The following is a 26324-nucleotide window of genomic DNA, read 5'->3' on the forward strand; positions in this document are numbered from 1 at the left end:
TGATTAACAAAATAAATAATATTCTCACTCAAGTGAGGTCACCAATAAACTTCTTTAATCTGGCTACCCATTTTCTTTTGGAATTCATTAGCTTCAAGGGATACTGATTAGGCCTTCAAGGAAGCCCCAGGCCACTCACAACACCAATTCTCAATTTTTACAGCATTTAAGGTCTTGGTGTTGCAGGGGTCTACATCTCATAATCATGGAATGCTATGATCTCTAAAGGAACCAAATTTTGAATGACCCAAAGATGCAACGTAAAGATGCATGCTGAGACTTTGTGATATAGTTGTATTCTCCTTTCCAGTATTTTATTTAAAAAATTTTGCATCATTATTCATTAGGGAAATTGGTCTATAGTTTTGTTTTTGCCCTTCCTGGTTTAGGTCTCAGTACCACATTTGTATCATAAAAGGAATTTGCTAGGACTCCTTCTTTGCCCATTTTTCCAAATAGTTGATAGCAAAACTAACTGTTAACACAATGCTATGGACTAGTGTTATTGTTAAGATCACTGACCCAGCAGTTAAAAGGCCTGGTTCCACCACTTATTAGGTTGGGGGTCTTTGACAAGCCATTTAACTTCTCTAAGCTTCAGTTTCCTCATTTGTGGAATGTGACCAATGTCTGCCCAGCCTTCCTCACAAGGTTATTAGAATTAAATGAGAATGTGTGTCAATCCACATTTATTAAGTGCTTATTTAGTGCTGGGCATTTTGCTAAGCCCTAGGGATATGAAGAAAGGCAAAAGCAGCCCCTGCCCTCAGTCGGCTGATACTCCTTTTTTTCTGTCACAATTGTAAGCATATCTTTTTTCCCCCTCCCCTCAGGAAAAAAAAAACCAAAACAAATCAGTAGTAACAAAATTAGTATATTGAAGTAGAAAAAGAAATTCCCATATTGTCCATGTCCAAAAATTTGCATCTCATCATGGATATTCTGCCATGACCCACCCATGAGGAGGTCAGTAGCATTCTTTATCATTCTTTAGAATCATAGTTGATAATTGCATTGGTCAGAGTTCTTAAGTCTTTTCTTTAAAGCGTTGTTATTGTACAAACTGTTCTCTTGGTTGTACTCACTCATCAGTTCGTGTAAGTCTCCCCCAGGTTTCCCTGAAACTGTCCCTTTCGTTATTTCTCAGAACACAATTGTATTCCATTACAAGCATATACCACAATTTGTTCAGCTCTTCCCCAATGGATGGGCATTGCCTTGGTTTCCAATTCTTTGCCACCTCAAAAAGAGCTGGTAATACATATGTATATTTTCACAAGTAGATCTTTTTTCTCTTTCTTTGATCTTCCTGGGTTGGAGACCTAATATCACTGGATCAAAGCGTGTACCCTGTTTAGCAAGATTATGAACATAGTTCCTTAAAATAAGCAGTTTTGGAACCCACTTCTAATATTCTGGAGCTTCATCTAAGGCAATAGGTTTTGCCCTGATTGTCTTCTGTTTTCATCACACATCATGCATAATTTTCATAAAGTGGATAAACTACAACTGAATTTCAACAATTTTTTATTAACATCAGATACTGACAACATTAGATATTCCCTGCTTGAGAAATCTTGAGAAAATATTGATTTAATTGGTTAAATTGGTTAAAAATTGGTTAATTGGTTAAAAATGAGAAAATAATTCCAGTACGTTCCAACTGTTTTAAACCCAAATAAATGGTACCTATCTTCAAGAGCTGAAAAAGACAAGTCTATCAGTTTCTTTAAAAAAAGTAATCAGCACCAATTTTATTACAGTTTATTATAGTAAAAGTTCCCCTCTTTAAAACATTTGCTATTTTAGTCTACATCTTTTCTTTTACTCAGTGTTATATAACATTTTACATTATTTACCAAATAATGTGCATTATCTAGGGTTATACATAATCAATTTTTCCTCTGTTCCTCAAACAGAAGATTGATTTCACATAACTAGAAAATAAGAATAACACAGACTAAATGTATGGGGAAATACAAATTAAGTTACCACAGTAATTTTAAATCCCTGATTTTTTTTTTACTTTGCAAGTATCAAATTCATAAGCAGGTATCACTCAGAAGTCTCTGCAATCTCTTTATCATCCACTACTAGAGTATGAACAATCCCTTCTTTTCGCTTTCCACTACTGACAGCCTTTATATAACATTCATGATTATCAATATTGAAGTGAGTTTCAGTTCCATCATCTACAAACTCACCCTAAAGGAGCAAAAAAAAAAAAAAAGGTTATAAAAAATGTTCACTCTTCTTGATATTCATAAACATTAAAATGAATAACAAAAACAAGCTATTTAAAAATAGTAAGATTAAATGTTTACAATTGTGTTTACTGTTAACTTTGGAACAAAAATTAAGTTAACCATTTCCATACTTCAAATATACTTCTCTCTCAACTCTTAGAAAAAAATACCTTTGAAGAGGTACAAGTGAAATCAATCACCAATTGTAATTAGGCACTTTTACCCACATTAATACTCAAAGTGTTATGAAATGAGATGAGAAAATATAACTACACCTTAACATAGTAATTTTTCAAGTTCACAAGTAATGGATTTTGCTAAGACACTGGGCTATCAAAATGGCCATGCAAACACAAGAATCACAGAATTATAAGGGACCTCAAAGGCCACTTAGTCCAACCCCTAACTGAAATAGGAATCCTCTCTATAACATCTCCAACAAGTTTTCATACTGTGTTTGGACATCTTCTAATGGGGAATGTACTTTGTCTTCAGACTCCCTATTCAAATCCTAGACAACACCATTTGTTACCAAGTTCTTCCTAATGTTAAGCTAAAAACTGTCCTTGGTGGCCAAGTAAAGGAGTCCAATAACTCTTCCAAATAATTGTCTTTTCTAGGCTAAATATTTCCATTCCTGAACCAAGCCTCCTAAGAAGTTGAGTTGTTACTGATATTAGTATTACTGTTTCAAATACTCTCAGCATCCAAGGGTACTCCTCTAGATGATGCATTCCAAGTCATTAATATCCTTTCTAACATGTAGCTTTTAGAACTGGACAAAGGTCAGACTTGGACAACTCCAGAGAGTGCAGCAGGGTTATCATTCTCCTTGTTCTGAATCTTCTATTAATGCAGGCACAAATGGCATTAGCTTTTGTGGCATCACATCATGACAGTGACTCAGAATGAGCTTGTAGTTGAGTAGAAACCTCAGGGTTTTTTTTTTTTCCATTTGAATAACTGCTTGTCCAGCCATGCTTTTCTGTATCCTGTAATAACGCAGCTGATTTTAACTCAATCTCAGGATCTTATAAACATATCCCTAATTATTAAGTTTCATCCTATTAGATTTGGCTCATCATGCTAGCTTTTCAAGATTTTTTTCAGCCTACTTACTGTTATCTAACTTATTAGCTATCTATTCCATTTTCTTCCTGTAATCTGCAAAGGCATCAAGAAGATCCCTGTACTCCTTTAAGAAATTTAAGGCTACAATTTCCCCCTCTACCTATATGCTTCCATGGCTGAATTCTCTCCATCCTCATACCACCTTAAACCTATACTCATCCTGCTAAGGATGATAAAAAGGCTGATATTGTCTCTGGAAGGAGATGGGGTGAATACACATTTGGGTTTCCAAGGTGAGGGAAAAAGTTAAAGGACTACTCAGGAAACAGGTAGCTGCTCTGACACTACTCAGACTTCCTTTGGATTTGGCTTGTAGTGGTACTGTCAAAGATCAAGACAAATACCAGAGACAGGGAGATGAAAGGTGGTTGATAATAAATAGTAAGAGCGCTGGGTTTGCAATCAGGGGACCTGTGCTGATTAAATAAATATTGATTAAGCACCTTCTGTATGCAAGGGATTGTGTTTTCTGTACCTTATTACCTGTGTAATCGTGGGCAAATAACAAACCCTAGTCTATAATAAAATGAAGGTTAGACTAGATGCCCTCTGAGGTCTTTCCAACTCCAATGTTTTATGTTCCTATGAAATTAATAAGCAATCAATTATGAGAAATGGTTAAAATTTGGGTTATGTTATGAAAACACTGGTGTACTTGAGTATCCTTTGCTCATATCTAGGAAAACAACGGCATTTTGGAAAGAACATTAGATTTCATTATATCTTTTGAAAAAGTAAGCATATTCCTATCATTAAAGAAGAACAATCTACTTATATCTATATTCATCTGTACTTCAGATTTTTTGGCACAGATTCAGTAGCATAATGACTATCTATTTTGAGAATCTGCAATTTATCAGATAATTCTGGTACTGTGGCTAGAAAGTGGCGATCAGCTTTGTGTGAGAAGACAGATCAAGCCTCTGTTGACTATCTCAAGTCTTGTTCATAGCTTTGATTTTGGTTTTGACTTATCCTCAGTTATGATGTTCACATTAATATTTGTTGTAACACACATAAAGCATGAGGATTTATAGTCCATTTCTTTACTATGTGACTTCTGGTATAATACTGAGTCTCAGCTTATCTCAGTTAATTTTGTTGGCAACCAAAATAGGCAGGCAAACCAGCTTTTTGTATGTTTTGGCTTTCCATAAACCACATCTTAGTAATCCCAGTGGCAACTGATAGTTCCCCTTCCCCCCCAAAAAAGAAGATAATTAGTTCATAATTTGCCTTGTGCAGACTGAGGACCGACAAAACCAGAAGTCTATTGTTAAAGAATTTCTACTAGGAAAATTCAACAGTTGTTAGATTAATTTAAAACAAGATATATCTCAAAGGGCTAGAGAAGAGCACCAAAAAAGAGTTCTACTACAACCTCTACCCATTATAAATGTTTTCCATAGAATGGAAATAGGAGTAAATCACTTTCTTAAACCTATCCATAAGAGAAATAATTAGTCGATGCTACAAAATAATGTAAAGCAATGCCACTTGACTCTGCTAGTAATAAGTAAGGCTTTACAGATTTTCTTTTCTTTTTTTCAAACATTTTTCAGTTAGGATTTCTGACAGAGGCCTTGATAGTCAAGAATGCAAACTTCCTTATACAGGGAATGGAATGTTTGGAAATGCAATGGGGATCAATTAAAAAAAAAGTACCTATAATATAGTAAACTAGTAAAAAGGACTGATGTAACCATAAAGAAAGTGATTAAAATTATTGAGGACAACCATCTTAACTACTGGAATGAGAGTAGATGCAGCTTGGTGTAGTTGATGCGGCTGGCCTTAAAGTAAGAAAGAAATAGGTTCAAGGCCTGCCTCTAGCATATACTGTCTACACGACCTCTCAGTGCCTCACGTAATTCTCCAAAACCAGAAGCTACAGAGCTGCTATTGATCGTTATTGGTAGTGGGGGTTTCCTCAGTTCCCTATACTGATGAAATCATGGGTTCAACCAATAAGGGGAACATATCTGTCATTTGGATATAAGGAGCTGCCTCTCCAGCAGATCCACCTCAATTCCTGGATCATGCTACTCTTTTGCTCTTCTTCGTATTTATCGTTTCACTGGCAGATAAGTGAATAAACTCCATTATCTATTTATACCAGCTATATACCCTATTTATACCACATGTAAACCCATTCGTACAAAATTTAACCAGAAATGGTACATCCAATAAGGACACTCTCCTGGCCTTTACTCATTGCAACTACAGGGCATCTAGGGACTTTGAAGAGGCGGGGTGAGCGGGTGAAGTAAAATGGACCTAAAGAATTTGCCCAAGTTAGCACACTTAAACACTGCTTAAAAATTCCCATCCAGCTATTTCACTTCTAGCTCTCATAAGCCTTCCTATCCCAAGAATGTTTGTTTTCTATCTTCCTTGTCAATCTCTGCTCCATTTTCTGCAGATTTTTTTCTGTTAACCCATTTCTGATTCTTTTTTTGGCCTTTCTTACACTGCACCCCCAATCATAAAACTATAATTGTAGTGTGACTACAACTATAATCTGTAGCCCTTAAGTGGCTAGAGGTGTAGTGGATTTGGAGTCAAGAAGATTCAAATACAAATACTGTCTCATATTTACAAGCTATGTGACCCTGGCAAGTCATTTATCCTCTCTTAGTTTCAGTGTCCTTGTCTGTAAAATGAGGGAGTTAAGACTCAGTGGCCTTTAAGGTCCCTTTCAACCCCAAAACAGAAATCCTATGATCTTTTTTATTTTATTAAAAGGCTTTATTCTGTGTCTATATGTGTTATCTATTTCCAAGGGTCCTTGCTAAGACATAACTAAGTCTTTGCTTTTACTCTGTAGAATGTGATATGTACATTTATACTAAAACACCTGAGTAGTCATTTTTACAAATGGGAGAAGAATCTGTGTGAAGCAGGGTAAGCAGATAGCCCACGCTGTTTCCATTACATATTATTTCCACATTCATACCTTTCTAGCCACTGCCTAAAGAAAAGCACCTTGAATTGAATATCAGGATGATTTCACATTTAAAAAAACAAAACCTTACAAGGCCTTAATTATTTACACAATACCTATGTTTGGGACAACCTGTTTTTTGAAACATCAAGAACATTTCAATGCCAATTATGTACAAAGCATGAATCGAGGCAGTACCAAAACAACTACTTACTGCTGTCTCCAATTTTTTACCATTGCACCAAACATCCATAGTATCTTTCTCTGTAAGCAACAAGAAAAGAAAAGACTGTCTACTTTGAGAAATTAATGTTAGAATTCTATATTTTAAGGGGAAAAATTATCTTTAACAAGAGTATTTGAGAAAAAATTATTCTACTTTATTGCTTTTTAAAAATGCCTTTCACAATCCTTTTACTATGATACTCACCACCTTTTCACGGATTTGACATTCATCTAAATATTAAAGAAATTATAAGTGTTTATTCTTTATTCACAGACAAAAACAAAATAAACCTTTAAGACAACAATTTCATGGTCCTAAGAAATAACGAAATCACATCAAAGGCTAAAAATGCTATCATTAAAGAAGAAAGAAAGCAAATTAATATGGGCCTAGAATGAATTTTCCTGAGAGAACATCTTTTAACATCAGTGAATAGTTTTTAAAAACTGTTTCCCAGAAAAAAAAATTCCCCACTTAGAGACCCTGGTTATATAAGCTGACAAAAGTAGCATAATAAGCAAATGATGAACAGAATTTCAACTTTAATTTGAATTTGCCTGATCTAATGTCAGGATAAGTTGGTTTTGGTATTTTCCTTGTTTTCATAATGGCAGTATTTGGGGGGAAAATACATAATGACTGGGAATCAGTAAATGACATTGACATGCATTTTTTTTTAAATTCAGAAGCATAATGTTAATTCTTAAATTTCCCATAGTTTACACCTGGGTATGTGAGAGTATGTTTGGGGAGGTGTAGGGTGAAATGGGAAGGAAAGTCCATAACCACTCATGAAAACTGTTACCTATATAAAGGCAAGAAACATGACTGTATCAGTGGAGAGGGCAGGATACACCCTAACTATACTAATGAAGAAGTAAAAATTATGTAAGTACACATAAACACAAAATAACTATGATCAATTTTTATGCAGGCAGGCTAAGGCTAACTCAGATCTGTAGACCAATCATAACTAAAGTGAGTCTCAGACATTATTCTAATTTAAAGGATTAGAGTAAGGTTCATTGATTCTGGGAGGTAGGCATATAGAGAAAGAATCAGGGATGGAAGGAAGACTCTGAATCTCCAGCTGTAGGGAAAGCTTAATTTGTCACAATGTGTAAAGAAGAGCCTTTGTAATACATTTCTATATCCCAACTTGGAAAACATTGTTGAAAGGACACATAGCTTAATATGATTTAAGTGGTTTACTCAGGGTCCCTACCTTCCTAGAACTAAATTAATAGCATTCTAGTACCACCTAAATATAAGCATACACATTGTCAACTCATCGAATAACATTTTAAGTGCTGTGATCTCAAATCCATTATATGATAAATGGGAGACGCCTAGACAACATTCCATTTATGGTTTTATACTTTTGTCCTTCCCTAGATTCTCTTTCTCTATATAATCATTAGTCAAGGCTCCTGAAGGTGAGTTTTGAGCTGGCTTCTTTAATACTAGTATACCACTCATCAAGGTTTTCTTTTGCCATCACAAATATTCCATCATACTGTTGATTTTGCTTAGTTTATAAGAACTGAAAAATAAAGATTTCCTTGCATCTTCTTGATATTTTTTCAAACACAAAATTAAATGTTAAGTACTCCAGCTACTAGTGATGTCTTACAATGTGTGCGGGCTTTCATGCTAAAAGCCTATATAATAGTATTCTAGCCTATTCCTTCTTTGCCTAGTAGTATTCCTTGAAAATCTGCTAGAAGATATTACAAAAACATAAGTTCTAGACTAAACTTTCTCAGGTTTCCTAGGGTAAGTAGTAGGAAACAAAGTGCACACATAAGTGAAATCCAAGGAAAAAAAATCAAACCTCATCTTAGCCAATAACCTTCAACCTTTTAATCTAACAGATTCTTTTCCAGAGTAACAAATAGTAGAACTGACAGGTTTGTGATTTACTTCCTCTTCTGAAGCTCTGGTGGAGTTGCTACTGAGCAGTGAGATTTTAAAAAGCAGGTAAAAAGGAAGGAATGGAACCTAAGAACATAGATAATCCACAACTGGATAAATAAATCCCTGGAAAATTAAAAGTTAATCTTGGGTAAGTAATTTTGTGAGGACATCTAACATATAAAACCACAGGAGTCATAGATATAGAATTGGAAGGGACAATCTAGTCCAATGTGGGTATTAGGAATGCTCTTGTTACGTGGTATAACAAATACCTAATTAAATGGCAGAAACTCCTTTTAAAATTCTGTCTCATCTTCAATAGCACACACTTGAAACAGGTTAAGGATACTTCTCTCCTACAACTGTATGTTATGTCTCATCATCTTCAATAACCAATACTGCTTAAATATGTCAAGGATTTAAAGCCTTTCTCAGAACTGTATATTTCTATTGGTAATTTTTTCTTTATGAAAAACTATTTTTATTCCAGTTAAGTGATTCACATTCCCTTAATATTCAAATAGGTCATTACAGACCAATCATTAAAAATAAACACAAGCTCATGTGTTACAGCTCTAAAAAAATATGAGTGGTATAAAAAAAGAAATTTGCAAACATAGTACCTTATGCCTATATTTCTGTTCTGGATTTTCATGATGTTTATGTGGGGACGCAAGAATGCTTGTTCCAGACAAATATTTGTATACTTATAGCTTATTAGCTTTAGGAGGAGAAGGAGGAGGAAATCAGTATAAGAGAAGAAAGGTGGTATCATTAAACAGGGACAATACCAATACAAAATTTATGGAACAATCAGAATTTGAAAACTCTGAAAGATTTCTATTAGAAATGTCTTTGCTTAGGGAACAAAGTCTGAGGAATAAAAAGTCTGTTCCCTATCTGATGTATCAGCAGACTGTATGGTATTGAAAATTTGACCTCTGACACACTCTTAAAACAAACTTCTGTTACATCCCCACCCTTGCCCCAAAGTACAAAATAGGTGCTTTGAGAACAGGGATGCTTATGTTTCCTTCTTTATATTCCAGAACCTAGTACAGCATAAAATGATAATAATAACAACAAGAAGAGCTGACATTTACACAATGCTTTAAGATTTGCACAGTACTTTTAAACAGTAGCTCATCTTTTCCTCACAACACGCTTAAAGTTTGGATCTAGAAAAAAAATCTCCCTTAAGTTCTATAAACCACTAAGTCTCTGATTTAGCTACTTCCCATTCAGACAACAACGTTTTGCATATTTGTCTTTGAACCTAAAATGTCCTTAAGGCAGTTAATGTGTGTTATTATTTTGTATACTTAATTAATACTAATTTTCGAACAAGGACTTGTAAGAGGGAGAATTTAATTCAACTACAAACAGTAAAAACAAATTTGTGTTTGGATCATTCTCCTATTTTCAAAGAAAGGTCAGTGACGTCATTAACACTAGCATTTCTGTAGCACTTGAAGGTTTACACGGTGGTTTACATACATCATCATATCTGATCCTCACACCGGTCCTGTGAGGGAGGTGCCAGTATTATTCCCATTGTACAGGGGACAGCGAGTCTTGTTAGGTGTAAAATACCAATACACACCACTGCCAGAGCTCATGACTGCAGGCTGACAAGACTCTTGGAACATGTAAACGTAGCACACATTCATGGGAAAACCATTTCTAACCATTTCTGGTAGAGAATGGCAAGAGAGAATTGATAAAGAGCAGTCTCATTAATGGAGTTTCCTTCCTTAAAAACACAGTTCCACGTATTCCTAACAACTCAGTACACAAACTCAGACTTCAAATAAATTAAAAGCACTCATTTATTCATATAAAAAATGTCCTTTAGAATTGGCACATTAGAAGTAATCTAACAAAATAAAAATTAGGCTACATTGGTCTTCCCTATTCAGTGTTTTCATGAAAGGGTTAATGCCTAAGAGGAAAAACCAAGTTAAACATAAAAGATTTAAGCCATCTGAAACACTAAAAAGTACGATAAATGATTAACAGATGTTACAGAAGGAACACAAACTTACCCAGCACAATTCTAAAATCCACACCATCCAAACGTAAAACCCAAGTATTTGTTGTTTTTGATCTGTTCTCCATATATTTCTTGAGACTTTTCCCATCAATTTCCAGCGTATATTCATAAGCAAAACCACTGACTGCATCTATATTTATGGTAGCTTTTGTTTTTGCAACTCCAACACTAAATGTTTCTTTGCCCACCAATTTGAACATCCATTCTCTTCTTATCTCTTCCTAAGTAGTAAAATATAAAAGCAAAATAAGAAGAAAATACTAGAATGATGTATGCAGTTCTAGATAAGAGATCCCTTTCATCTGCTTCATCACAGTTGCCTATCTTCACTCATCTCCTTAAAAATGGCCTGAAGTGCTTAAGCTGCTTGAAGGGACACTTTCAGTTTTCCAAAGGAGGTGACTTTGTCTTGAGGGTTGATAATGTCTAGCTCTTGTTCTAAAATGTCTCTTCCTAAATCCACGATCTGCCTCTGTCTCTCTGCCTCTCTCCCCCCTAACGTCATAGGACACAGAATAATCTATTCTGGGAAAGGCAAGTGCAGAGGACTAAGATCGTAAGCAAAAACCCCTCTCAAATACTTAAAAAACAACAACAAAAAAAACCAAAACCTGTTCAATAGAAACTGTGATAAATACAGGACAATGCAAGATAAGTAATAATGAAGACTGGGGGGTTGGGGGGGAGTCTGGGGGAAGGTATGAGGAGAATACTGGAATGGACAAATGCTTAGTTAACCAGTGAATTATTGACCCCAAAATCATGGAATGAATTTAAATTCCTAGAATCAGAGTTATTAAAGCTGGAAAATGCCTTAAGCATAACCCCAAGTTCCCACAGGGTAAGATATTACTACCTTACATTCTTATATGAGGAAACAATTCTGTCCTAGAGAAGTACAGAGTTGAAATTCACTGGTGCCCACAATTTTAAACTGACCAATTTATAAGTAGACAGCTAGCAAGAACTGCTTAACACTAAACATAATCAGACAAGTTATGAATTTCATGTCAATTAACTAGTGCCAGAAATTATAATCATTGAGTTTATAACTATCAATCTTTTTAAAGCACTGTAAAACAAGCCAGAAATCTGAAAAAGAAAGATGATTTTTTTCTGGATTCAGCTTTAAACTGTTCACAATAATTAATCTATACGTCAGACACGTATAAACCACACATATATATTACATTTATAAACAAGATATAGGTTTGCTTCCTACCTTTCCATCCACATACACAACACGTTTTCCTGAAGTGGTCCCATGTTCAAATTCGATTTTGTGAATACCATCGCTTAAGGCAACTTCCCAAACTGCTACAAGATCTGTCATTGTTCCTAAATGGCTGTAACAAGATCTAAGGGAATGAAACAAAGAAATTTTTATGAAATTAAAAATAATTATAGCCAAATAAAATTGTTTGCCACATAAGAGAATACCTGGTTTTAAAATGAACTTGCTATTACTGCATTTTAAGGAGAGATTATTCAAGAACTGACCAAATATAACTTTTTTCTATTCCATCCAGTCTTCCTTTCAGATAGAAACTACTGTACGTGATTACAGTCTTTTAATTCCAAAGCCTCCTTCATTTTAATAGGATTAAAAATCTATTACTCCTCAATAGAACACCCTGCTCCAGGATACAGCTTTATAAGGTCAGTCTTTTAAAACCAAAATACAAGTAATGTTGAATTCTGTTTTCTCCAACATTGGCTCCACTACTATAAATAATAAAAATCTTCTAATTCAAGTTGGTAAATTTATTATTAAAAATGTTTTATTATGCTAGTGATAATCTACATTTGACTGAGAGAATTAACTTGAACTCCAGAAAAATGAATGCTGTATTCAAAATTCAAACAACTCAAAATATGTATAGATCTACAGCAACTTTTTGGTCAATTTGTTTTTTTTAAAAAAATGAAGTACAGTTTACCACAAACTTCTGATACTTTATATGTGAATTTATATATTACTTCTAGACCTGTGCCAATTATTTGTTTATATTCATAGTAAATTTATAGATGGATATGATCTAATTATATTAAAAATGTAGCTGTATAAAATATATCTTTAATAGTACATATATTTTGATTAATGTGCTTATCACTATAGCAACACAATAGCAACCATATATCTTTCTGGATGTCCATAACAATTCTTATTTTTTTTTCACATCCTAGTTTAATATTGCAATGAAAGCTATTTACCTTACTTCATCTTCAAAGAGAGCAATCTCATCTTGGGATGCCATAGTTATCAAAACAGCCTTTAATCCAATTTAGCAGCCAGGAGAGAGAAAAGCATAATTGCAGCAAAGAGATATTGAGAGCAGCAAAGATCACTAAACTACTAGGTACTTTTGTTATCCATCCATTTGGGCCCATATAGTTTACAAAGAGAACTTTTACATATCATAGAACTGCCATCTTTAATTTCTAGACCATAATCTAAATTGTACAAAGTATGGCCAATTATATTTTTTCCTGTCCTTAAAACTTGCAAGAATTTTTTTTAAAGTATCATAGTAGTTTCAGTCATTTAGATATGGAAGGGACCTTTAGACTCATCTAATCCAATCCTCTAATTTTAGAGGGGAGGAAACAAGGTTCAGAATGGTTAAGTGATTTAATGTCACAAAGCAAGGTAGAAGCAAAACCAAGACCTAGAATCCTAGAATGGACCAACTGGTCTTGGCCAAATTCATCTTCTGATGAATAACTGAGACACTGCCCCATATATATAAAAATTAGAATTCAGTAAACTCTGCAGATTCACAGATTCAGAACTGCTACTATACACAGTCAAACCAGCATAGGCTCAATGGTTTTCTACTTACTTCTTTCTGCCACCCTAATATGAAATCAATGCCATAGCCTTTATGTTCCTACCTTTCTTTTAACATAAAAAGGAGATGCAGCCCATCATGGTTGGAGACAATCAGAAACTATAAAGTGTTTAAGAGAAATATTAAGGAGAAATAGGCAACTAAGAGGGTTTTTCCTCTTAAGAAGAATAAAGAGCAAAGAAAAAGGAAAGCTCAGAAAAAAACAAAGTCCAAAGTATTTTGTGCAGCAAATATAAATCTTTGTGTCAATAGCAGATTAAAAACACTTTCCTATTCTAAAATCATTAGATTCATCCCAAAAAATAGGTATCCATATGTGCATACAGAATGCATATATATAAAACAAATCCCTAATCCCTATTGTTAATCTGGATAATTTTGTCAGTATTAATTTTTGTTTCTCCATAAAATGTTGTCTATAAGTGACTGAAAAAGTACTGATTCTCTTTGGGGCCCAGCTAAAAAGAAAAATAATTGTCACAATTTAAAATTGGAAGTATTTTTATTTTCATACTCAAGCATCGATGAAATAATAAGGCACTGTTGGGGATACTAAAACAACCACCACAACAATCAGAGCCACAACCACAACATAGTTCTTGTTCTCAAAGTATTTACATCCTAATGAAATCATAACAGAACTCTGCATTCTATTATTATCTCTCATTTCTAGAACCTATAGTATGGCAGAAAAACTAAAAGCTTATTATAATTATGCCTAGCAGGTCCTTAGTAAAGTACAATTGTATGTACTATTTATAAGTCATTGTTCCTAAGCTGCCTGTGTGTCCAAAGTCAGGGAATGTGTGAAAAGTGTTTTCAATGAAAAGGGTGAACCTCAAGATTAAGTAGTAATAACTGTGATCCAAATAGTAATAGCACCTTACGCAGACATAGAACTTTACAGCTTACCAAGTGTTTCCACGTATATTATCTCCCATTGTGTTCTATATAACAAACTAGACTTAGGAGATAATCAAATCTAAGAGAATCATGGAATTTTAGAGTTGAAAGGGTTTTAAAAATTCATCTAGTCTAACCCACTGATTTAACAGTTGAGGAAATGGATTGAGAGAGGGATTAAACAACTTGTCCAGCTAAAACCATACATTAACTGTAAGTTAAAATGTATGCCTCCCAACTCTTAGGTAACTATTTTCTTTACTAGATCACCAAATTTCACTGATGATGCACAATAATACAAAGGAGAACAGGCTATAAAAGTCGAAAGGAAAGCCCCCAAATTAAATATCCATCATACAAATCCAACCCATTTTTAACAGGTAAGAAAAATGTTAAAAATTAAGTGTTCCCATTGTCAAGTTGACTTCTTATGGCAAAAGTTCTATTAGCCTTTTAACTTCCATTTCATGGTAAGCAATAAATTATGGTTTTAAGTATGTTCTGCAAAAATCATAGAACTTTCATAACAGAATGATTTTTTTTTTTTTGCTTTTTTTTTGGCAGGGCGATTGGGGGTTAAGTGACTTGCCAAGGTCACACAGCTAGTACATGTGTCAAGTGTCTGAGGCCGGATTTGAACTCAGGTCCTCCTGACTCCAGGGCCGGTGCTCTACTCACTGCGCCACCTAGCTACCCCTATAACAGAATGATTTAATTACAGTGGCCATCAAGACTGCAAAGCTACGGGGACACCACTATATGTAATAAATACAAAAAGGGCTTTTGTGGCTGTGTTGATAGAGGAGAAAGATCAAAAGATAAGACCATTGCTTTTAAAATTCTGTTCAAGAATAGGCACAAAAAAGGTGATTAATAGAATAACCAAGGCCTAAGGACTAGTAGGGCATGAACCCCAGGACATGAAGATAACAGATGATGAAAAGAAGGCAGAACTATATAACTTCTAATTTTTTTCCTCAAACAAATGATTTCTCAACAAATCTGTACTGGAATGGATAGCAAAAGTATTTAAATGGGAACTGAAATTAAGATAAATGAGTATAGCCAAGATAATTTGGCAAACTTCAATGAGTTTAAGTCACTAGGAATGTAAAAATGTGAATTCAGGCTATTGAAAGTACTCCAAGATTTTGAACTCTGAAATCTTCTAATCACAGTCCTATGTCCTTCTACCTTTTCTTTTGCCTCACTCCTTCCTGAACTTGTTCTTCACCACTACCATTATCTTTGGTTCATCAATGTGCAGTTGACACCAAATCTTCAGTCTCTTGGGTATTACCTACTGAAAGATGTGATCTGGACAAGACTGAGAGAATCTACCTGTCTAAATCTTAATTGTGGGAAAACACAAGTCCACCTCACTTCTTCTGGAAACCTTTCAGGCTCAGTTTAAGTGCTATCTCCTTTGAGAAGTCACCAGTTGTGAGTGCCCCCTATCATGCTTTTATGTTGCATATATCCTCAACTTATTTGTGAACTTATTGTATGACATTCACTAGAATGTAAAGTCCTTGAGGGCAGAGACTGTCTCACTGTTGTATTTGTATTCTCAGAGGCTAGCACATAGATGGTGCTTAATATTTATTGGCTGATTGATTCAATACCTTTCCCTATTTTCCCAATGTATCATTAATGTTCTGGCCTTGCTTTTGCAGTCTTGACCCTCTGCCAGCCAACAGTGACATAAGATATCATTCACCACCAATGAGTCCCTTGCTTCCTTGTCCTTCTATCATCTGTAGCCTTCTAATCCTCAGCCCTCAATTGCTCCTATCAATGGCCTTCTCTGTTCCTATTCCTGAGTCACTGAACATCGCTGAAGGATGTCATGAATTTACACTGTCTGGGTCCACTGCAAATTCACATTACCTAACCTCAACTGGGCTTTCACTATTATTGCAAGACAATCTTTTTATTGATTTCTGATTAACTTCCTCCTATCAGCCCTCTCACAACTATTTCAACACTTTCTTTTCTCAACTTCATCTCCTCTGTTCCCCTTTCTCTCCACGGAGACTTCTCTCACCTATTTTACTGAAGAAAACTGCAGCCATCCTTCATAAGGTTCATCTTCTATACCACAGGTGGGGAACTGGTGGCCTTCAGGACACATGTGGCCCTCTAGGTCCTCAAGTGCTACCCTTTGACTGAATCCAAACTTCACAGAACAAATCCCCTTAATAAAAGGATTTGTTCTGTAAAACTTGGACCCAGTTAAAAGGCTGTACCCAAAGACCTAGAAAGCCACATGTGGCCTCAAGGCTGCAGGTTCCCCACGCCTGCTCTATACTTTAAAAACTGTCCAAGAAGACTCAGCTATCATTTGCTTCTTTACTTTATCTGATTGCAAAGGATGAGGTTCCCCTTCCTGCCAGGGCTAACCCTTCTATGTGTGTCCTTGATTCCATCCTCTCCCATCTTCTCTGGGAGTTTGTTCCATTGATCATTTCTTACTCCCTTCCATCTCTTACCACCAGTTCCTTCTTTGCTGTCCATAAACAAGTTCCTTTAAAACAACAAAAACAAAAAAAAACCCTCCATGGACATTGCCATTCCTTCAAACTATTCTTCTATTATCTCTCCTATAATACTAAACTCCTAGAGAATGGTCTGTATTTATTACTTGCTATCTCTGTCCTTACCACCTATTCAAAATTCAATTCCATGCAATATGGTGTCCGACCACAACATTCTATGAGATCTGCTCTCAAAGGTCACCAATGCTGACTTAATTACTAAATCTGGTGGCATTTTCATAGGTCTCATCTTCCTTCACCTTTCTGTAATCCTTGGCCACGACATCCTTCTTCATGTTCTACTATCACCTCAAACTCAACATATGCAAAACAGAACTCATCTTTCCCTCACAACTCTCCCTTTTTCCTAACTTCCCAATTTCTGGTGAGGGTACCACCATTCTTCTAGTCATCCACATTTACAATTTTAGAGTCATCCTTTCTCACCCAAACAGACAGAAAATCTTGTCAGTCCTAACTCCACAATTTATCTCGCACCCATCACCCTTTTCTCCATTCACACAGCCACTATCACGGCTCAGACCCTCATCACATTTTATTTGGATTATTTTAAAAGTCTGACACATCTCCTTATTCTTTCCTCTCTAATCTAGCCTTCCCCTGCTCAAAATTTTTCAGTGGCTCCCAATGCCTATGGAATAAAATACAAACTCATGAGCCTAGCATATTTCAAGTCACCCACAATCTCATGCCAATCATTTCTTTTGATTAAAAAATGGTGTGTGTGTATACGTGTGTTGAATACAGATAATAATTCCTTTGGGGCAGCTAAGTGATGCAGTGGATAGAGTGCCCAGCTTGGAGTCGGTAAGACTCATCTTCCTGAGTTCAAATCTGGCTTCAGAACCTTACTAGCTGTGTGACCCTGGGCAAGTCACTTAACCCTGTTTGCCTCAGTTTCCTCATCTGTAAAATGAACCAGAGAAAGAAATGGCAAACCACTGTAGTATCTTTGCCAAGAAAACCCCAAATGGGGTCTCAAAGAGTCAGATATGACTGAACAACAACAAAAAATAATTCTTTTACTTAGAAAGACAACTGTTTAAAATAGTATTGACCACTAATTACTCATGTGTTATTAATCTACTTTATAGAAAATGCAAGCTCTGAATTCAGATCTTCCTGACTCCATGTTGGGCACTCTATCCACTGCACCACCTAAGTGCCCCCTAAATTACAGCTCTGACCATGTCACTCCTCCGCCCAAGAACTCCAGTAGTTTCCTTCTCTCCTGATTGGCATTTAATGTCCTTTGCAATCTGGTTCTAACCCACCTTTGCAGACATTCCATATTCTTTCCTTCACACCTCATGCTAGCATGTAAATGATTCTGAGTTCCCAAAGCCTACGTATGCCGGATTCTATCTATGTCTGGCAGTTTCTACTATGTTGAAAAGGATTCAAAATACCAACCAGGTGACAGATGTTTATTGTCCCAGGACCAGACTAGCTTAAATTTGGAGAGGTTCATCACCAGAAGAGTGACCACCAGGCATGTGGTTAACTTCAGCATCTCAAAAATAACATGAAAATGAAAGGCTTGTTTCCTCCATCAATCAGTTGAGGAAGTACTTACACTGGACCTTTTGAAGTATACAGGATGAGAATTTGGATATTCTTTTGGAGTTTGTAGTAATAGGATTTGACCTATAATTAAAAGCTGATGGTTACTACCTTAACTTTCCACATTTGAAGAATTAAGAATGAATCAAAGGCAAGCCCTGAAATCTGTACATTTAATACTTTTTTTTCTTTGGATCTGAGGATTTTTTGCTTTTTGAAGAAATTTAAGAGCGTGACCTTAGAGAACTGAGAAAGTGTATCTCCATCTTCAGGTGGCTAGGTAGTGAAGTGAATAGAATGCCAGGCCTGGAGTCAGGAAGACTCATCTTCCCGAGTTCAAATCTGGCTTCAGAACCTTACTAGCTGTGTGACCCTGGGCAAGTCACTTAACCCTGTTTTTTCTGTTTCCTCATCTGTTAAAAATAAAAGAGCTGGAGAAGGAAATAGCAAACTATTCCAGTATCTATGCCAAGAAAACCCCAAATGTGGGTCACAAAATGTTGGAAATGGCTGAACAACCACTTCCATCCTTTCAAGTAAAAGGGGGGCATTACCTCACTCTAAGTGAGTACATGAAAAGGCCTTAGCCTAAAAGGGCCAGGGTCTCCCACTGCATCCTGGGCCATCTCCAGTCATCCTGATGAGGTCACTGGATCCAGATGGCTCTGAAGAAGAAAGTGAGGCTGGTGACCTTGCACAGCCCTCCCTTACTCAAATCAAAGTCAACTGCAAGTCATGTCACCATTTCCCTGATGTCATTGGTCCTCTTTGAAAATGAAGGGCAAACAACAACCTGGGGGACTAATTAGGGTGTAATATGGAGCACACTGTCAGATTCTGTTGATGTATGTTGGTTATGCTGAATTGCCTTTCTCTTTCTTAGAAAAATTATTTCTTACAAGAGATAGCTTGATGGGGGGGGAGAGGGATATATGCATAGGTAAAACTGATGTGAAAACAAGATACCAATGCATATTTTAAAAAATAAAATTTAAAAGGACAAAGCTTTTTAATTTTAAGCCTCAATCTAGTTATTTCTAACTTACCTTAAAATATTTAAATTTTAGAAATACACATTACTTTATCCAAAGTACTGCATCAGGTACCAGGATGAGCAATTTTAATTCTTGTCACATGGATTTTAAAAATCAAATGGACAGGATGGGAAAACTTTATTGTGTGGGTGGGGGAGAGGGGAAAGATTTTAAGATTCAGGTGGACAGAACAGGAAAACAACCTATTTGTGTGTATAAGAGGAAGAGTTTAAAATTAAAAGGGACAGGATAGAAAAACTTTCTATTTCACTGTGTGTGTTGCTAAAGTCTCAAAAGTCTGACACTTTACAAATATTTATTTGTTGTGCTAACTTGAAAAGAAAGTATCTGTGGCACTGAAGTCCTACAAATTTCAAAATCGGATTTTAAGCATCATTTCCCATTCTTCCTGACAATTCGGACCACTAAAGCATATGGGGTTGTCGAGATTCCCATTGAACTTACATGCAACTAGATTTTTTTCCCCCAACCATATATCAATTAAAAAGAAAGAAGTCACGCTGCTTTTCTTTCAATCCGGCAACTTCTAAAATAATTTTATAACGTTTAAATTTTAGAAACGTGTCACATTATCACATTTAGAAATGCATATTTCCAAGAACTCTACAATACTAGATGAGCTCCTGTGACTGTGGTCGCAGAATGAGAAAACACAATTTCCATTTTTTAAGGCTGTTTTGGTGCCTCCCCGGGTGCACGAGTCCTACAATGCACTCAGCGATGTAAAGCCACGCCCACGGGGAGTGGGGTGCAGGGGAATCTACTTATTTAACCAGAGCTCCTAAAGAACTGCCGCTGGCGACCAAGTTTGTTTGCCGTTGTTAAGATGCTCAGCCGCACCCCGCTTTCGGCTCTGCAGACTGTCCCAGGGGGAGCCCGGGGGGAGCCCAGGAGCATCCTCGGCAGCGGAGTGCACGGACCGCCGGAGGAGCAGCGCAGCCCGGCCCGCGCGCCGCCCACCGAGCCCGGGACGGACGGAACCGAGGCTCCTTTCCCAGCACTTCTTGCCTCCCCACCCCAACCCCCCGCCCCGGGGTGGCCCCTTTCCCGTGGGCGCGGCCGCTCGGCTGCTTCGGGACGGGCGGAGGATCCCGGGGAGATGTGGGGGCTTCAAGCCAGGGTGGTAGAGAGAGAGATATGCGGGAGTAGGGTCCGCAGACGGCAGGGAGGAGGGGCACTCCGGGGTCAGAGGAGCCTGGCGGGGGCCGGAGGGAGCTGGAGGGATGGGGGGGACCGGCTGAGCGGCTGACCCCCAGCCCGCGCATCCGCCCGCCTCCCGGCCTGCTTTCCTCCCTCCTTCCTTCCCATTCTCCGTGACACTCTCCCCGGCGAGATCCAGCGGCCCGGTCCCCGCCCTCGGCCCAGTCCAGGGAGCCCCCTCACCCAGCAGGCTTCCCGTAGCCTCCGCTCTCCACGCCGGCTCCCGCCACGCCGCTCCTCCCCCCTGCTCCCGCCCCGGACCCCGCCCCCGTGGCAAAATGGCGGCCGCCTTGCAGGGGCCCGAGCGGACGCGAGGCCCAGGCAACTACGGTGGCCTCGGTGGCCCTCAGCGAGCTCGGCCCGATCCCTCTGCTGAGTCCCGGGGGTCCGGCTCGGGCGGCTCACGTGGGCCATTCTCCCCTCCCCCGGCCCTCTTGGATCTGAGGCTGGATAGAGCCACCCCAATAACCCTCAGCCATCTCCCTCAAGCCTCAGTTTCCCCATTTGTTAAAAGTTAATACTTAAAAGCGCCACGTTCCTCGGAAGGATAAGTGATGTCATCAGAGTGAGCAACTGTTTGTTGCACCTGAGCAGGACACATTGTGCCTCCCATCCCAATGCATCGGTGCCTGCTTCCCCGTTGTGAAACGTCTCCCAACGTTTCTTCCACAAATCTTCCATGGCTGATCTTCACTGCGTGTGCTACCAAAGGTGTGTCTCTGGATCTTTTAAGGTCCTGTGGACACCAGTGCAATATGGGCTGTGCCTTTCTTTGCGTCACCGACTGTGACAGGTTGTCGATATCTTTGTCTTTTACGTGACACTTGACAGGTCATCCTCTGTAAAGGGCGGCAGTCTCCTTACGACACAGTGGTCCTACTGTTGCCATTGCAATGTTGTTTCTTCTCACGGCGTGGTGTTGCAAGTTTCAGTTCAATTCATCAAACATTTGTGAGGTCTCTACCACGCGTAAGGTGCTGTGATAGACACTGGGAATGCAAAGAAAAAAAAAACAGCTGTATAACACTCAAGGAACCTACATTCTACTAGAAAGAATGTGACCTATATAGAGATTAAGTGTTATACAGGAGAAACTTTTATAGACAATATAATACAGCAGAAAGAGCCCTGGGTTTAGAGTCATAGGACCTTGGTTCTAATTCTGGGTCTGCTAATTACTACAGTAAAGTAAGTGTGCTGCCCATATAAAATGGACAGTTGTCCTTCATGCTCAGAGAGGACCAAAATGACACTCCAGGTCACTGTTGTTTCTTGAACAGTTTAGTTCTCAAGGTACAGGGAGCTAAGGAAGAAAGATCCACACCTGCTCTAACATTCACCCATTTAACTCATATCACCCACTTCCTGATACAACCACTGAAATCGATCCTCTCGTTGGATTAAGTCCTCAGTGATGCTTTCACAGTTTAGGGCACATTCAACTAGAATCTCACCCCAAATACTAGCTCTCTTTCCATCTTCCAGTGCTTCCTCACTCTCCACTCTCAAGATAGTCATTCACTCTCCATTGCCCAATACCAACTTTGAAGTTGTTTCCTACCACTTTTAAATAGAGCCTCAATTTCTTGTTCTGTTCTCTACCTAACTCTGCCAGCATCTGCTTCTCCCTCTCGGTCCCAGAGCTACCATAGCTCTTGACACCAGAACTTTGTAATCAGCGTGATACCATTTGCAAATGGGAGCATTTGAAGGACATTGAAATCTAAATGGAATCCTTCTTCTATTTCCATTTTACTCAAGCCATTCTCTAAACCTTGATGGCACTCCTTCCTTACCTCCCTCTGTCTCACACACAATCTTCTGTGTAAAATCTTCCTGATCCTGCATCCACAGCTAATGAAGACCTGGAAATGAAAGCTCTCATCACCAAACTCTTTGGGTCTGTCAAATGGTTCAACAACAGGAATGGATGTGGTTTTATCCATATAACATGGGATACAACATTGGAAATAACATTAAAGAAGATGCATTTCCACTGTAGCCTAAGCATCTTTCCATCTGACACTACCTGTGTTGTCTCCTCCTATTAAAATAGTCCCTGCTCTTTGAGAGCAGGGGTTGTTTTGATTTCCTACTTATAAAGGGAAGGGAATAAGTATATACATAAATGTGTATGTGTGTATACATTATGTATGTATTATATATCTATATATGCATGTGTGTATGTGTATTGTGTTTGGGCTAAGTACCTCTACAAATGTCTAATTTGATCCTTACAGCCACCCTTTAATGCACTATTATCCCTATTTTACAGTTGAGAAAACTGAGGCAAACAGAGGTTAAGTGACTTGACTAGAGTCACTCATCTAGTAAGTGCCTGAGGCTGAATTTGAACTCACATTTTCCCAATTCCAGGCCCAGTGTTCTAACCACCACACCACCAGCTGCCTCTATTTATAACTGTAGGGCTTGGCACAGTGCATTGTACATAGTAAACTTAATATTTTTCTGTTCATTCATAGAAAGAGATTTTGTATGAAACTACATTTCATGGGTATAAGGACTTCCCAGGTGAGGAAATTCCCTGTTCCAAAGCAGTATCTTCTCTGTAACTTATAGTCTTAGAAAATTGCCTAGAGATTTGAAAGGTTTCATGAATCCATGTCTTCCAGGCATCTGAGGCCAGCCCTGTATTTATTATACACCACTGCCTCTCTCCACATAGGGTAATTTTTGCAGTATCATCTTTGGGGTAACAGGAAAGGCTTTATGTAAAAGATACTGCTCAACCTGGATGGATCTTGAAGGAAGCTAAAAATAACAAGTGGAGAAATGTTAAGAGAGAGTGCATTTCAGGAATGGGGAAGAGCCATTGCAAAGACAGGGAGACTGATTTGGATCAATGCCCAATAGATAACATGTTATATTATGCATGAATAAGATGTGGGCAGAAAATTTTGAGGAAAATAAAAATGTGACAGGATAAGATATCAATCCTTTGTCATTTTGTGCCTCAACCTGTTGAGATTATGTAGTTATTGATGATATGATTGATAACATGCTATCAGTCAGCTGCTAATATTTATTTTGTCCTGGCTTGGGGGTCCCTATGAAACAAATCTGAAGGAGAGAAACAAAATGGAAAGAGACAAACATTTTTGGTCTAAGGGATATGTATGCACACACACATAATACAGAGCATACATTATTTTAGGATGTTGAAATAGCGATTATATAATGCATCATTTAAAAGGCAATTGGGAAGTAGAAAGAAATTAGATGAATGTTCTCTAGGACCAAAGTGTTGTCTCTGAGCTCCTTCCTTTTAGGGACTAGCAGTGGCATGGTAACATCTGGAACTAATGAGTCTAGAAAAGAAGGCTTAAGAAAATTAAGGTGAATTTCTGAGGTCAAAACTAGTAATGGTGATAGTGGGCCTAAGCAGCTCATAAGATACATAAAGGACACATCAAACTCCTAGGTCCCAATGGCCCTGTTTGTAGCTGAGCATCTGATATGCCATAGGAAGATTACTACAGAAGCAGTCGGTCCAAGATCAAGCAGCCAGATCTCTTCAGGGAGGCAGGTACCTGGCCTGTCCAAATGTTGGTAAACAATAAAGAGTCTATTGACGCAAGAAAGGGAAAAAGAAAAGGAAATTGAAGAACTAGGATTTGTTTGTTGTTTCAGGACTACAGTTTCAAATGTTCTGAGTCAATAAAGCTATCACTTATTAAAGTCATGGAAACTAAAAAGGGAAGGAAGAAAGAAAAAACAAGGTAGGGGTAAGAGAACATAGTCATATATCCATAGTCTAGCATTTTAGACCTGGAAGAGACCTGAAACTCTCATTCAGTTTAGACAGGTACCCTTTTTATTAGGTTCTTTTGACAAATTAGTTTTTCATTTATAAAATGCCTGAATTCTGAAGCAGACTATTTAACTCTCCTTAGCCAGCTCTTCTGTTTCTGCTTCATAAGTAAAATACATTTTACTATAAGCACTTGGATGTTTACATTTAATCCAAATTTTCCCTCTGAGAAGTTACTGGTACCTCATTGCTAATGTACAGTTGTGCTGTTCTCTGAAATACCACTTTCCTTCTGATCTTGAATTTTTACCCTAACTCTGGAAAATACAAGCATTATGTAAATTTCTTTTTAAAATGAATAATTACAAATAACAAGGGTTTTCCATTGCATTGCAGTAGAAACTTCAGACCCTTCCACACATTCCCAGAGATGATTGCAATTTGTCCCTATTCTGATTAATCCTCTGTTATGAAGCCTATGAGAACCTATTATTCTATCAGTTTATATTTTTCCTGGGACTATGTTAATAATTAATTAATGAACTAATGTTAATAATTAATATTTAAAATATTAAAGTTGTTTTTAACATGTAATTGGGGAAAACAAAATATTATTAAAATAAAAACATTTAATGATATCTGCTGATGAATGGTTAGGTTTTTTAAATACTCCTATTTGCATATGACATGCTGATCATACCAAGCCCTAGAACACTGGCCACTGGAAAGAAATCTACCTAGCAACCTACATGGAAAAAACCAAGTGAATGAATAATCCATATTGCCCAGATGGTGACATGCAGTTGCATGGATGGAAAGTACATTTAGTTGGTCCATTAGTACTTTAGCCACTGCAGTTGGACAGGTTGCTGCTCCTAGAATTGAACAGGAAGGAAAAAGCATTTATTAGGTGCCTACTATGTGCCAAGCAAAGTGCTAAGTACTTTGCAAATATTATCTCATTTGATCCTCACAACCACTCTGGGAGGTAGATGTTCTTATTATCCTTATTTTACAATTGGGGAAACTGAGTTAAACAGAAATCAAGTGACTCCTCCAGGGTTACACAGCTAGTAAATTCCCAAGGCTGGATTTGAACTTAGGTCTCTCCTGATACCAGGCCCAGTGCTCTGTCCACTGCACCACCTTGCTGCCTAGGTCAATAGGAAGATGTTAATAAGCTGGGTTGCATTTTGGAAATTGCAGAGATTTCAGCCAAGTTTCCCTTTGTTGTCAAAACTCATATTTTTACACTAGTATTCTCCCAGTGATACCATGGGACTGCAAATCACAAAATACTCAGATATTAGGAAAGTTATATTGGCAGCTGGCCCAAAGGATAATGGAAAGGCAGGTCTCATGTTACCAAAAATGACTTGAGTACAAGAAGTAGCATGTAGAGAAAGTAAATGTAGCAGGAACAGTAAAACCTTTTCCTCTCTCTGAAATGCCAATGCCACATGAATACTTGGCTCTCCATATCAGTTTTCCTACTCTGAATGTCAGCCCAAAGTAATCTGAATAAAGCTGCCCATTTGGCCCCATAGGGGCTCATGATGCTGAAAGAATAATTAGAAAAAGGGCAAAAACCAGGGGATTGGCATCTGCCAGGCCTAGTTATCTAGCCCCACTGGAGGTGCTGATATGGGTGTAATATATACTTCCTTGTTTGTTGTTTGTCCTTCTTTCTGGAAGAGGACCATGACATTAGGAAGGTGTTGTCGTGACTTGTGAGTGAATTGGATTTAAGTGAAAGAGGGCCATGCAAAGTCACCAGCCTCACTTTCTCCTCTGGAGCCATCTGGACCCATTGGCCAGATATAGATCAGGACAACCGGAGAGGGCCCCAAATGCAGTGGGAGACCATGGCCTTTTTAAGCTAAGGTCTTTAATAGGTTTCAGTT

At 37.7% G+C, this 26324-nt stretch overlaps 1 protein-coding gene across 1 annotated transcript; it reads right to left on the reverse strand.

Moving 5' to 3' along the window:
• Positions 1 to 1464: 1464 nt before the first annotated feature.
• FAIM (Fas apoptotic inhibitory molecule) lies at positions 1465 to 18471 on the reverse strand. The gene is made up of 5 exons (XM_036745337.1): positions 18407 to 18471; positions 11740 to 11875; positions 10510 to 10738; positions 6536 to 6585; positions 1465 to 2205 (listed from the first exon to the last, which is right to left on the reverse strand). The coding sequence occupies exons 2-5, from the start codon at positions 11848 to 11850 to the stop codon at positions 2056 to 2058; spliced, it is 540 nt and encodes a 179-aa protein (XP_036601232.1). The 5' UTR covers positions 11851 to 11875; positions 18407 to 18471; the 3' UTR covers positions 1465 to 2055.
• Positions 18472 to 26324: the final 7853 nt, after the last annotated feature.

This window comes from Trichosurus vulpecula, chromosome 2 (assembly GCF_011100635.1).
Source record: "Trichosurus vulpecula isolate mTriVul1 chromosome 2, mTriVul1.pri, whole genome shotgun sequence".
In the NCBI taxonomy this organism is placed as follows: Eukaryota; Metazoa; Chordata; class Mammalia; order Diprotodontia; family Phalangeridae; genus Trichosurus; species Trichosurus vulpecula.